This window comes from Magnolia sinica, chromosome 7 (genome assembly GCF_029962835.1).
Source record: "Magnolia sinica isolate HGM2019 chromosome 7, MsV1, whole genome shotgun sequence".
Lineage (NCBI taxonomy): Eukaryota > Viridiplantae > Streptophyta > Magnoliopsida > Magnoliales > Magnoliaceae > Magnolia > Magnolia sinica.
The window spans coordinates 95,758,302-95,771,645 of record NC_080579.1 but is presented as its reverse complement, the minus strand read 5'-3'; the positions used below and the strand labels follow the sequence as shown (position 1 = coordinate 95,771,645).

Here is a 13,344-nt window from a genome sequence, read left to right as displayed (position 1 = left end):
AGACCTCAAAAATTTCAGAAACATTATTGTTGGATTTTGAGTCAAACTTTTTTCTAAAACTTTTTAGATTTAAGACATTTTTTAACAACAGAACCCTCTCACCTCATAAAATTGCTGCACTTGGAAAGAAAACACTTATATTATCAAGCTCTTGCACATTCCCCTTACATACACTCTAGCTCATTCTTGTGGAAAACATGGGTCCTGCGGTTGACAACTAGTTACCATGCATATGTGACATATTTTCACGGTAAATTAAGAATCCGTGCGGCCCACCTTATTAGTCCACTAAATGCTATTTTGAGCCAAATTTTAATTTATAACATGCACTTGAATGTATATTTACAAACCTTGTCTAATCACACACTATTTGAAATATGGGCTAAAAAGCTTATTTTTAAAAACTAATCTAAAATAGTATGATGGATTTAAAATCTCTTTTATTGGAAAATCGTCCAAATGGGCCCTAACCCATCTAAATTGAAGGTAGGGGGAGCATGATAAAAAAATCTCATCAACTGATGATCCTGGCCATTTTAATGGACATGGACATTTGTCCGACAGTCCAACGCTCCGGGTCTATTCAAAATTTTTATTTTGCCTGGTCCAAGGCCGGCCCATAGACAGCCCTTCCTGCAAGGTTTTGGGCTCATATGCATGTTTGCACGTGTATTACATGCGTGTGGAAAGTTCTCGAGCGGAGCAATAAAGAACTCTTTTTGGATATTGGTCCACCGTCTCGAAAGGCCGGCCCATCGCCAACATGGGCTAGTGTCATTTCTGCTATTTGGTTGGCTCGGGAGGGGTATTTTGGGGACGAGGGTGGAAAAATTTAATCGCTGTGAATGCCAAGTGCACTCGCGCGAGTGCTACTTCCTGGTACTCCAGCTAGTGCGAATGTGTCGGATGACCGTACAGAATCTTCTGGACAAGCCGTTCATTTTTTTGTATAAGTGTGTCCCATCTGTTGAACTGAACGGCTTGGATTTTTCGAATGAGGAACCTTCCAGTAGATCCCACCTGATGAGTGGTTTGGTTCCTTCTCATACTGGCTACACATGCCTGTGCAGCGGCTGAGTACCATCCCAAAAAAAACACTCGACGTGCTACTCTATAAAGTATAGTTGTTTGATACGCTGGGAGTGTACTTACGTTCATACGCATGCAACCTCCTGATGAAGATGTGGCATATTTTTACACCAATCCGAACTATTCAAGCCTGATCAATTGGACAATATCTAACTCCTTTTAAGGGACACTTAATCTGGACCGTTGAATGATTTTCATTTATTGGATAAAGAATCCTATTTAAACATTCATTTGCTAGCCACTACTCAACAGTGCTCATTCATTTGTTGGTCACTACTCAACAGCGTTATTTATTGTGGCTTTTTAATTATGACCGATCTATTCTACACGCCTCGATCTGTTTAAATAGTGCTGGTGGGGCATATATTACATGTGCCTGCGCATGGAGTGTCACACCATGTCGCAGTACCGAGCTCAACTAGGGTGAGGGTGAGACCCTGACCGTAGGGGCCACCTTGATATATGCATTGTATATCCACGTCGTTCATTTGTTTTTCTAACTTATTTTAGGTCATAGTAGTAAAAATTAAGTACATGCAAATTTCAGGTGGACCACACCACAGTAAACAATGGTTAACGACCATTGAAAACCTTTTGTGGGCCAGAAAAGTTTTAGATCAAGCTGATATTTATTTTTTCTTCTCATCCTTATCCGTATGACGTTATTAATAGTTTGGATGGTCAATAAACATTAAGGTGGATTCTAAGAAGCTTTTAACAGTGGGAGTTTAATGAACAATGTTTCCAGTGGTGCGGTCGACCTGAAACTCTTATCGGGTTTATTTTTGGGATTATATATTAAAATTATCTAGAAAAATAGATGGACGGCGTGGATGTACAATGCATACATCGAGGTGAGTCGTACGGTCATAATCTCACCGATATCGCTGGTTCCGGGTCTCATCCATTTTGCGCTCCAGAGTACCAGATACGTATTGAAGGGCAATTTGGTCATACGACAGTATGCCTGGAACGATCATTCTTCGAAATTAGTGAATGCCATCTCCGGACTCTTCACATTCCAAGCGCAAATACACAAACGTCCTACACGTGTCTACTTGGCATGCGAAAAGACATCTGGACCACACACTTCGTTGTCCGCAAGGTAAGGACTCTGTGGACCTAATTAAAACCGATGATTCCATAAATCAAAAGGTAACGCATTTTAATGAAAGGAACATTAAAAATGATAACGAACGGTCTAAATTCAGCCTATATTTATAGATCATATACCAGGAATGAAGATTTTATTTTTACTATAATATCCAAGAAGATAATTTAGTATATTACAAACGTCTAGGATCTGAAATCTTTATTTTATTTTATCATGTATAATGCGTTTGTTTTTGGCGCTTGGAGATGAGGTGCATTGAAAAAACATTCCCCTTTTCTTCCGGGGATCGGATCAGCTGTTACCCGGGTAATAGCTTAGTGAGTGTTACCCTTACCGTGTGGAGCCCACTTTTATGAATGTATTTCATATCCACGCTGTCCATCCATTTTTCAGATCATTTAAATATGTTATCCCAGAACTTAAGCAGATAAAATTCTCTGGTGGACCACACCATTTGAAAAAGTTCCAAATGATCATTAAGAGTTTCTAGAAGACTACCAAAATGTTGGATTAATCTAATATTTAAATTTTTCCTTCATCCATTTCTGTTTGATCTTATCATCGGGTTGGATGGAAAAAAAACATTACAGATCTGCTGACAGTGGGCCTTATGAATTTTTAATGGTGATATTTTAATCATCATTGTTTCTTGTGTTGTGGTCCATCTGAAAATTTGATATATTTAATTTTTGAGAATATTGTAGGAAAATGGGTTGTAAAAAGGATGGACGGAGTGGATATCTAACATATGATCAAGATGGGCCCTAAGGTAAGGGTAACACCCACTGTGCTGTTACCAGGTGACACGTAATCCGCGCCTTCTCTGGAGGAGAAAAATCTTTGGTACGCTGGCAACGTGTAAAATTTCTAAGTGCCTGCGTATCAAGCGTCGTACTCGGCCAGAGTATCGCTGTAATTTCTAACCAGACTGTACGGTAGTCTAACCCCGGTTAAAAGGGCAAGAAGCAAAACCAAATCTCCAACGCCCTTAGCAAGCGCGGTTAATGCCATCTCTCTCTACTGCTGCTTGCTTGCAGCTGCTCTGAGAATCGGTCTTCTCCTTCTTGAAATCGAAGGAATTTGAGGCTCTTTTCGGCAGGTTCGATCTCTTCGTCTCTCTGTCTCTCTTTCTCTCGAACGACTTCGTTTTCTCCGTTGTTTGTTGATATTAGGGTTTTCTTCCTTCCATTTCTAGTGGAATGTGCAATGCATTTCCATTTACCTTTTATTTGAAGTCGAAAATAGAAGAAAATAGGGTTCTGCTTCTCTGCATGCCTTTGCATGTCGTTTCTGCTCCTTCAAACGCTCTTGCATTTTCAATCGGTAGTTAAAAAAGCTCACTTGCTCATTACATTGGTAAATTCAGGTGCATTTCTCGGTTTCCTTATAATTTCAGGGTTTCGTTTTGAAATTAGTATGCGGAATCCGGTATTCACTTGCATTTTGTGGTTGCACAGTCTTATGTTTTTTCCCCTTCTAGAGGAATGCTGCTAGAAGTCGAGCAGATACAAATGGTAGTGCTTCACACGTGCAAGATTTGGGGCTTGTTCATCAGGCGGGACCCACCATGGATGATATGAGCTGGGGCACTATCTAGGCATGATACATACCCATGGTGAAATGGCCGCGCGGAAAATGATAAACGATGGCCAATGTACATGCGTAACTCCCCTGATGAGTGGGCCGACCTTCTTCTTCTTCTTCTTCTTCTTTTTCCCTGTTTGGTGGTTTGCCTAAAATTTGGCTTGGGTCTTCCAGATGAGCCATGTTGGCGTGTGTAGGGTGCTTATATTTGGTGTTTTCTGTTGTATGTTTGCATGTAGCTTCCTCCTTTTCTTATGGTTCTTTGAACGCTGTTTTTCTTTTGTAAGAGGTTTTGCATTTGTTATTGCTTGTACATGCCACAGTCTTAGTTGATGGAAGCCAAAAAAAGAAAACAGCAGTTCAAGTGATTCCATTTCTGGCCTGTGAAGGTCAATAACTGAATAAATACTACTGATGGTTCTTTTTTTTTTTTTTTTTTTAAATATTTTAAAAATGTCAATTTGTGCCTTTTGTTTTGAAAGATTATATATTATTAAAACAGAAAACAAAAACAAAGAAACAGAGAAAACCCAAAAAAAAAAAAAAAACATACAAAACCTAGGAAAAAGCTACAGCAGCCCTAAGCTAAAATACAACAACAGCAAAGCAGTCGCCTGCTGCAACCTGACGCAGGACAATTAACCACTTGCTCTAAAAGCTCGAATGGTTAGAGGGCCCCACATCGCATGGGTTAGGACCTCGGTCAAACCCCCCTTGTGGGCCCTAAATCACATGAGTACCTCCTCACATGAGCCACCTGAATCACACGGGTGGGGCCCGCCTCTCACGAGCCACCTGCCTCACACGGGCCACCTACCTTGAGTGTGCCCTTGCATCCCACAGGCAACCCCACTCGAGCCAGGTGTGAAAATGACCCTGCATTACAACCCAATACCTCCCTTAAGGGGCCCAATCCCGAAACAATGAAACCACCTTACTAAGGACCCCCGAGCTCCCTTTGCATTTATTATGAAAGCATCGGTCATTCCCTTCTCCCCAAACTGCCCATAGGAGATCCAGCAGCGCCATCCTCCATCTTTTCTTGCCTAGCTTTCCTCCATCTGCTGCGTACCAAGCAACGGAGAGATCTTCAAGTGAATTAGGCATGATACAATAAACTCACGGCCTTCCGAGGATTCCAGCCCAAACTTCGGACGTAAAAGAGCAATGAAGGGAGATATGGTCAATTGAATTTGGCACCTGTGGTTTGAATTTGGCATACGTGTAAGTCAGTTATCATCCTCATTATCATACATGTACGCCAATTCGGACTGCCAAATAGAGGGCCTCAATGTTACTGGGGAATGGCCCAAAATATCACAATGATTGGACGATTAAGTCATTTTATATTGTTCTATGGAATTTGGACCTTAGCCATTTTCTGAACCGTCCATTTGATGGCACAAATTCAATGGTTAGGACCATTAGATCAGCCTGATTTTTGGATGCTTAGGCACAATGGGGGACACAATTTGGACAATCAGGATCAATCTAGATTTATGCCATGTGTATAGTGGAGATTAGTCACCACCAAGTAAAAAATGTGGCAAAAGCGTGCATAGTCTAACCCTCTAGATCTTCCTAATCATTCAAATGGCTTTTTTTTTTTTGTTCCAATTCAAAATTTCCTGGTTTACTAGATGTTGGTATTTTATCTTCCTTTTTTATATTCCTCGTTTCATTAATGTGTTGGGTTATCAGATGCAGGTACTTGGTTGCAGTTCTTGATTGCGATGCAACTGTAAGGACACACAAAGAGATGGAGGAGAGTACAACATCAACCCTTGCTATAGATGGAAGAATATGTGGTATCCGATTTAGTATATCCACAGTTGAGGAAATTGTGAGTTTTCAGTGGTTTTTGCAACTTTTATAATTCTTTGATTCTTGTCTTGGATCTGTACCATTGTTTGTGGGTCTGTACCATTAGCAACATTTGATGTTTATATTATGTACTTGCCACAATGGAGTTACTACTGTGAGCTGTTTCTTATTCTGGTAGTTACTTTTTTCCCTGACACTTTTGCGCTTTTGTGCTTTTCTACACATTTGTGTGCGTGTTTTGGAGTGCAGAACTCCGTAGCAGCTATGAGATGACACACGAACTTCGATCACGAATTTCAATCTTTGGTGAGATCCAAGAGGCGAGGACAAAAGGCTTGATAATTTGGGAAAAAATTATCTTTCTTAAAATTTGTTTCAAGGCACCCCACTGACGGTGACTTGTTGAAGAATGTGTTAAATTTCGTGGTTTTTTAATTTGGTGTTGGTTACTTTTCCTTTGAAGTATTCCTCAAGGCTTTATACCAGCCAGGCTATCCCATATAGGTTACGTATCGGCCGTAACGGCCGATATGTAACGGTAGTGGTGGGGTCCGTTACGCGATACGGGGGCGTAACGGGCGATGCCCCGATTTTGCTACCGTAACAGCTGTTACGGGCCCGTTACGGGTGAAACGGCCGTTACTTAGGAAAAAAAAACAAATACTTACCTTTTTTTTTCTTTTTCTTTTCTTCTTCTTCTTCTTCCTCCTCTTCTTTTTCTCGGGAAGCTGCAGCCTTGCTGCGGCTGCGGTGGCCTGTTGCTGCTGCTTCTTCTTCTTCCTCTCTCTCTCTCTCTCTCTCTTCTTTCCCTCTTTTTTCTTCTCTCTTCTTTCTCTCTTTTTTATTTTTGGTTTCCATCTCTCCCTTCTTTTTTTTTTTTCCTTTCGGAGGTGTACCGCGCACCAGCTGGAGGTACGTGTCATGCTAAGACGAGCGATGACAGTCCTCGAGCTCCGAGTTGTACGAACGGTTCAAAGGAGATCAAAGTTACGTGGGCTCCATAGTGATGTATTTATTATATCTACACTGTTCATCTATTTTTTAATATCATTTTAGAGTATTAGCCAAAAAATAAATCGTATCCAAAGATCGTCTGGACCACACCAAAAATAGCAGCGAGATGATGATTTTCACCCTTAAAAAATTCTTAGGCCCACCATAACGTTTATTTTCCATCCAATCTGTTCAAAAGGTCAAAAAGACCTGAATGAAGAGGAAAAACAAATTTCATATTGATCTAAAAGTTCTGTGATCCCAAAAAGGGTTTCAATGGTAGACGTTCAATCCCTCATTGCTTTTTGCAGTGTGGTCCACTTGATAATTAGATCTGTATTATTTTTCGTGACAAGCCTTAAGACGAGCTCGTCAAATGAATGGACGGTTTATATATAACACATACCTCATGATCAGACCCACAAGACTTGTGTCAAATGAATGGACTGGTACGCGTTATGCAGCATGTTGCACAATTTAATAAAATGTACACGTGCCACATGGGCCCCACCATGCTGTATGTATTTTATCTATGCCGTCCATCCATTTTGCCGCATCATTTTAGGTTATGATTTAAAAAATTAGTAAGATCCAAATCTCAAGTGGACCATAGCATAGGAAACAGTGGTTATAGAATGCTCACCATTAAAAATTTCTTAGGGTCCACTGTAATGTTTATTTTCCATCTAACCTGTTAATAGGGTCCCACTAACGTGGATGAAGGGAAAACACACATGTCAGCTTGATCTAAAACTTTTGTAGCCCCGATAAATTTTTAATGATAGTCGTTTAATTATTATTGTTTCTAATGGTGCAGTCCACCTGAGCTTTGGATCTACCTCATTTTTCGGCTCATGCCCTAAAATTAATTGGCAAAATGGATGGACACTGTGGATATAACACATTCATCATGAGTGGAGTCCAAAAAACTTTGACACTCGTGTGCTACACTTCACAATCTGAGTCCTACCTAATTCGGGCCCTTAAAAAATTGTACACGAGACATGTATTAACTTAAAATTTACCAATTAAATTATGGACTGTAATTGCTAACTCAAAATGCCAAAATCAAATTGTTTGATTAGTTTTAATTGTTAATTTGTGGACACTTATTTTTTAAAATAGGGCCTTTTGATTTTTTTTTTTTTTCATGATTCACTATCCAATAAATGTCCACCAATTCACAAGTGGGATAATGCCAATAAATTGCATGAATTTGAGGCTGATTTGGGGCATGGATTGGTCCTCCAAGTCAGCCCCAAATTGCCAATGCGATCTACCTAAATTTAATTTCATTTTTTAAAAGAACTATTGGGAGAAATGATATCAAATTGTTAAGTATATAAATTAGATATTTAGAAAATTAAATATATGAATTTTGTAGTCAAATTCAGGTTATCTGGTTCATAAATTCATCAGACAGTCCGATACAACTTCTCACCAAAGAGTGGACCGTTACACCACCATAAACATGTTCCAATTTATAAATGAATGCATATTTGGAATGCTTGGAATATTCCAGATTTAATCCATATTTTTTTATATTTTTTTGGCAAAAAAAAATATTGCGCCGTTAGGCCCCCGTATCGCTGTTACACCCCCGTATCCGTATCGGTTTCGGAGGGCACCATTACGCCAACCGATACTGATACGGGACACTTTGATACTAGCTGGCTCCATGAAGCCCTTTTGTGTGAAGGTGTGGGGATCCTGGGCTCCTTGTTTGTTAACATCACTCCTTGTTTGTCAATGCAGAATCGGTTGATCATTTGTTCATTCATTGCCTGCTCATCAATCATATATGGTCAGCTATTCTACCCTTTTTGGCATGCATTGGTCCTTTCCAAAATCCATAGGGAGGTTGCTCACAGCCTGACAAGGTGCTAAATTAGGAAACCATAGAAAGAAGATTTGGAGAATGGCCCTCCTGGCTATCTTTTGGGCTGTGTGGGAAGAAAGAAATGGGAGGTGCTTCAAGGATATCTCAAACTCGGCGGAATCTCTAGTTAATAGGGTGAAATTCTTGATAGTGGAATGAGCTTCAAATGTTGTTATTCTAAAGGGATGTAATTTGTCTTTTTTAGGTGAGTAATCTTCCCGCTATCTCAGTGGGCTGATTCTCCCTTTTTTTGTAATCCGTTTGTCATCTATATAGAAATCGTTACCTTTCAAAAAATAAAATAAAATAAAATAAAATCGTCACTTTTGATAAATTCGAAAGAAATTGGCTCCCTAGCAATTGTTTTGTGTTGGAAAGAGGTAGAAACAATGGACCATTTGTTTATATCCACTATGATGCCACTTGGGAAATTAGGTCAATACTTCATTTTATTTGAGATCTTGTGGGTGCTTCCTGTTCCATTAGTGAATAATAATTGGACGATTAGTTCCTTTTATCAAGTTTGGAACATTAACTAAAAATACTTTAAGGGAGTTTCGGCTTTGAATCTTGACTGGCATTGGTACTTAGTCCTCATCAGTTCCCCATGATAAACAAGAATATTGAAGGATCGGTGACATCGGTTGGCGAACTCATGAACTATCTTCCTGCGACCTTCGCCAGTAGGTCCTGGAGTGGATCTCTCATTAACGCCAAGACGTTGGTCCAATGAGAAATGTAGATGCTTGAGTGTGAGAAGCTTATGGCCCTGTGGGCCCATAAAACTCACTGGAATAAATGGTATAATTGAACCAGACAAAACAACAAATACAACAAATTAATGAAACCAAAGACAGATAAAATAACCTAAACTATAAGACAAGTAAGCTTGCTTTGATTTTTTCGGTGAGGGTGGCGAACTGGCGATAGTGAGTCAATGTCAACACTTTCAGTGTATGGATTGTACCCTTTTTTTGCATACTTGGACAGTGGTTCTAGGTACTGAAGTGACCCTTGGGTGAGAAAATTTCTGATAATTTCTAGCGGAACTCTCAAAGCATGGTGCTTTACCAGGTGAAGTTCCCATCCCCAAAGGCTGTGTGGCTTCTAAGAATGAGGGTTTGGTCAAATCTGCATCTTTGTTCTTGCTAACCCCCTACTTTCAGGGATAGTGTATCTGATACATGATTGGTTAATGACAATTCTTTCACTGATTAGAAGTGATGTGGAAATGATGGGGGATAAACACAGGAAGTAAGTTTGATTTTTTCAAGGACCCACATATTGTGGAGGGACGATTCAGGTAAAAAACCTTTAGCTTGGCTTCCAGCAAATGCTCTGCCTCATGGGGAAGAGCTTTTTCCTTGCTAATGAGATTGAAGGAAGAGATTTGTTGAAGAATGTTGAGTATGACCATATCTCGAGAATGGCCTACACCATGGTGGATGAGCTGGACAAGGTGTGTACCTTTTGGTCTTATGTATTGCAATAAGCATCCATTGCCTTGATGGATGCTTTTCTAATTCTTATCTCTTTTCAGGGTTGAACAAAATGGGTTTCGTTTCTTAAGTGAAAAATCTTGGCACTTCTAGTTCCAACCATCAGGGAAGCATTGTCAGTCTCTACTCATGTATCGGGGATAGTTTGACCCTTACCCAATCCTATCAGTAGAAGGATGATGCATTCGACTCAAATCCTTAAAGTTAATTCCTTTGCCTATGGTTTGCTGTCGTGGTATTGGTCGGGCCATCATACACTGGAACCACCTTTTTGTCAGATCCTACTGTGGATGATAGGGGGATCTGTGATTATGTTTTGCGAGTTTCAGTTTTTGGAATCAAGCCTAGTGGTTAGAGGTCACCCTTCCTCTGCAGTTGGTCAATAAGGGTAGCTCTCAATTATAAGCTTCCTTTAGGGTGATGAAATTTGGTTTTAACTTGAAAGGCAACCTTGCAAACAAGCATCAAGGGGAGTAGTTTTTCTGAATTTGTGGGTCAGGGTTTACCTTAGAGTAGATAACCTGATCGATGCTTTTCTTGTCTCTCTCTCTCTCTCTCTCTCTCTCTCTCGTTTATTTAAAAAAATTAGTAAAAAAGCGTGGCGGTTTCAATTCAAGTTTTCACCATTAGTGAGGATCCCATTAGTCTTCAGTAATCTAATGGAGACGAATTTCCCTCACCAATATCTGCATCCTTTGCAAGGCTAATGAGCTATCGTCCTTTCGTCACAGACATCTGATCTTCTGCCCTCAAGTTTCACATTGCCTGGGTCATGCCGAACACTGTGTCTGGTTTACTGTTCTCTTCGCATGGAATAGGAAGAGGCATCAGTGATTTCCAAGCCGTATGGCGTCTGGCGATCGTAACTTCTCTATGGGAAATTTGGAAAGAGAGGAATAATCGAACCTCTTGCAACCTCTCCTTGGCTTCATTTTTCGGGATATGAAAGATTGGGGCTCCAACCGCAGATTGCAGGATAACTTGGTGGTTTCTCGGTTGCTGGAGTAGCTGCGCTCTGCTTTCTTCTCAGGCCATTTGGTCTGCCCTCGTTTCGAGTTTTATGGATCCAAGTCTTTTGTTTTTGTGTTGTTTTTCTGGTTTTCTGTTGTGTTGTTTAGTTCTAGTTCAAGTTGTATAGTTGGTTTTCTGATTTTCTTTTTTCTCTCGTTTTGTTTTTCTTGTTTCGGGCTTTCTCTTGCTTGCTTGTTTTGTTTCGTTTTCTGTTTTCTTGGGCTGCCTTTGGCTCCCTTTAATAAATTTTGTTCTTCAAAAAAAAAAAAAAAACCCCCTTGCCCTGTGTTGTCAGTAAAGGAACAAAGATGATGTAGTTGACTCTATCCCTTAGAGCTAATGCCTTTGCCTCTAGATCATGGTTACGAATGTTGGTTTTGGGAGGCATATTGGCCTCAGCCCAAACTGTAAACAGGTCTGTCAGACCTGTATTGGCCCATCTTGGTTGAATTTTTACCAAGAGAATTTAGGAGAAAGGGAAACTCAAGAATGTATCTTTTTATTTTGTGTGTGTTTCTGGTGTATGTTCTATGGTGTATGATCAGACCACTCCTTGGTGTGAACGGCATCTGTCAGGTTGACTTGTTGAAAGCTAAGTTGCCGAATCTTTGACTCTAAATTTTTAATGATTCTCATAATTGATATCATGTATGATGATCAACCATCTTGTTTGTCATTACATTTATAAAGTATAGCCTATAATGTACATACCATAGGGTCGCCAAGTCATAGTTTCATACACTATAGGGAGTCACTAGAGTCATTACTCATTACTAGCTAGAGTGATTTTATATCCAAAAACTAAAATAAAATACTGATTTCTATACCACAAATATATTATTCATGCGTCCTTATTTTATTTTATTATTATTAAATTTTTTTTTTTTTTTGAGAGGTAACAGAAACTTTATTAGAAAGCTTGCCAAAAGGCAAGGAAAGAATACATACAAGAAAAGAAAAGGAAAACCCAGGGTCCAGACTAGGTTGCTTCAACATATATCACCCACCCAAATACAAGATTTTTGATTCTGCAAATGACTTCCTCAACTGACAAAGCTATATTGTGAAAACAGTGAGTGTTTCTCGCTCCCCAAATAGCCCGCATAATGGCCATAATATGGAGCCTTCACCTAACTTGGGATCAAATCATAAAGTGATCACACCAAGAACTTCCGGAATAGTAACTAGCCCTCACCATCGAATCCACCTCTTGAGGTGAAGGCAGAAAGTTTTTTAAGGTGGTTGAGCAATTCAATGAAATCGACAATCTCTACATCCGTCAAGTTCCTACAACATGGAGGATTCCAAACAATAGACCCACCCATACATAGAGAAGCATTCAACAACTGAGATAGATCGATTGGTCGAGATACAAGCCAGCCTGGGGTATAAGTCTTGAAGAGGTCTATAGCCACACCAAGTATCCACCCAAAATCTAACTTGACGACCATTACCAATGGAGAAAGCATTCCTTCATGTGTCCTTTAATACATATTTGAGGTGAAGGTAGAAAGTTTTTAAGGTGGTTGAGCAATTCAACGCAATTGACAATCTCTACATCCGTCAAGTTCCTACGACACGGAGGGTTCCAAACAATAGACCCACCTGCACAGAGAAGCATTCCACGATTGAGATCGATCAGTCGAGATAAGAGCCAGCCTGGGGAATAGGTCTTGAAGAGGTCTATCACCCCACTAAGTATCCACCCAAAATCTAACTCGACGACCATTACCAATGGAGAAAGCAATCCTTCATGTGTCCTTTAATAAATATTTGAAAAAAAAGGCGTGAAAATCACTGAAAATTCAGCAGAAATGGTCAAGATTGGAAATTTGTTGAAATCAATCGAACATGATCGAACATAAGTCAAGCATGGTAATGTAGGGGCATTTTCACACTGGGCTCGAGTGGGGTCACCTGTGGGATGCAGGGGCACACTCGGGGTGGGTGACCCATGCGATTTGGAGCTCTCGGGGGAGGTCTCGTGTTCGAGACTCCTTACCAGGGGTGATTAATGCGCATTTCACACCGGGCTCTAGTGGGGTAGCCCGTAGGATGCGGGGACACACTCGGGGTGGGTGGCCCATGTGATTTAGGGCCCACGAAGGGGGTTCGGCCGAGGTCCTAACCCATGAGATGTGGGGCCTGGGATATGAGATAAAAAGGGATTAATTCGCCATACTCTAACAGTTCGAGCTTTTAGAACAAATGGTTAATTGTCCTGCATCAAATTGGTATCAGAGCGGGAGGTCTCGTGTTCGAGGCTCCTCATCGGGGGTGATTAATGCAGTGGCATTTTCACAATGAGTTCGAGTGCGGTCGCCTGTGGGATGCAGGGGCACACTCGGGAT

At 40.4% G+C, this 13,344-nt stretch overlaps 1 protein-coding gene across 2 annotated transcripts in view; it reads left to right on the top strand.

Moving 5' to 3' along the window:
* Nucleotides 1–3,168: 3,168 nt before the first annotated feature.
* LOC131251830 (DNA-directed RNA polymerase V subunit 1-like) overlaps nt 3,169–13,344 on the top strand; it is a 50,952-nt gene continuing 40,776 nt past the window's right edge. Inside the window, exons 1-2 of one of the 2 annotated variants that reach the window (XM_058252797.1) lie at nt 3,169–3,302; nt 5,495–5,630. In XM_058252797.1, the coding sequence (XP_058108780.1) occupies nt 5,547–5,630 (84 nt within the window). In that variant the 5' untranslated portion in view covers nt 3,169–3,302; nt 5,495–5,546. Of the gene's footprint in view, nt 3,303–5,488; nt 5,631–13,344 lie in introns of both variants that reach the window. The other variant, XM_058252796.1, reaches the window with a different exon arrangement.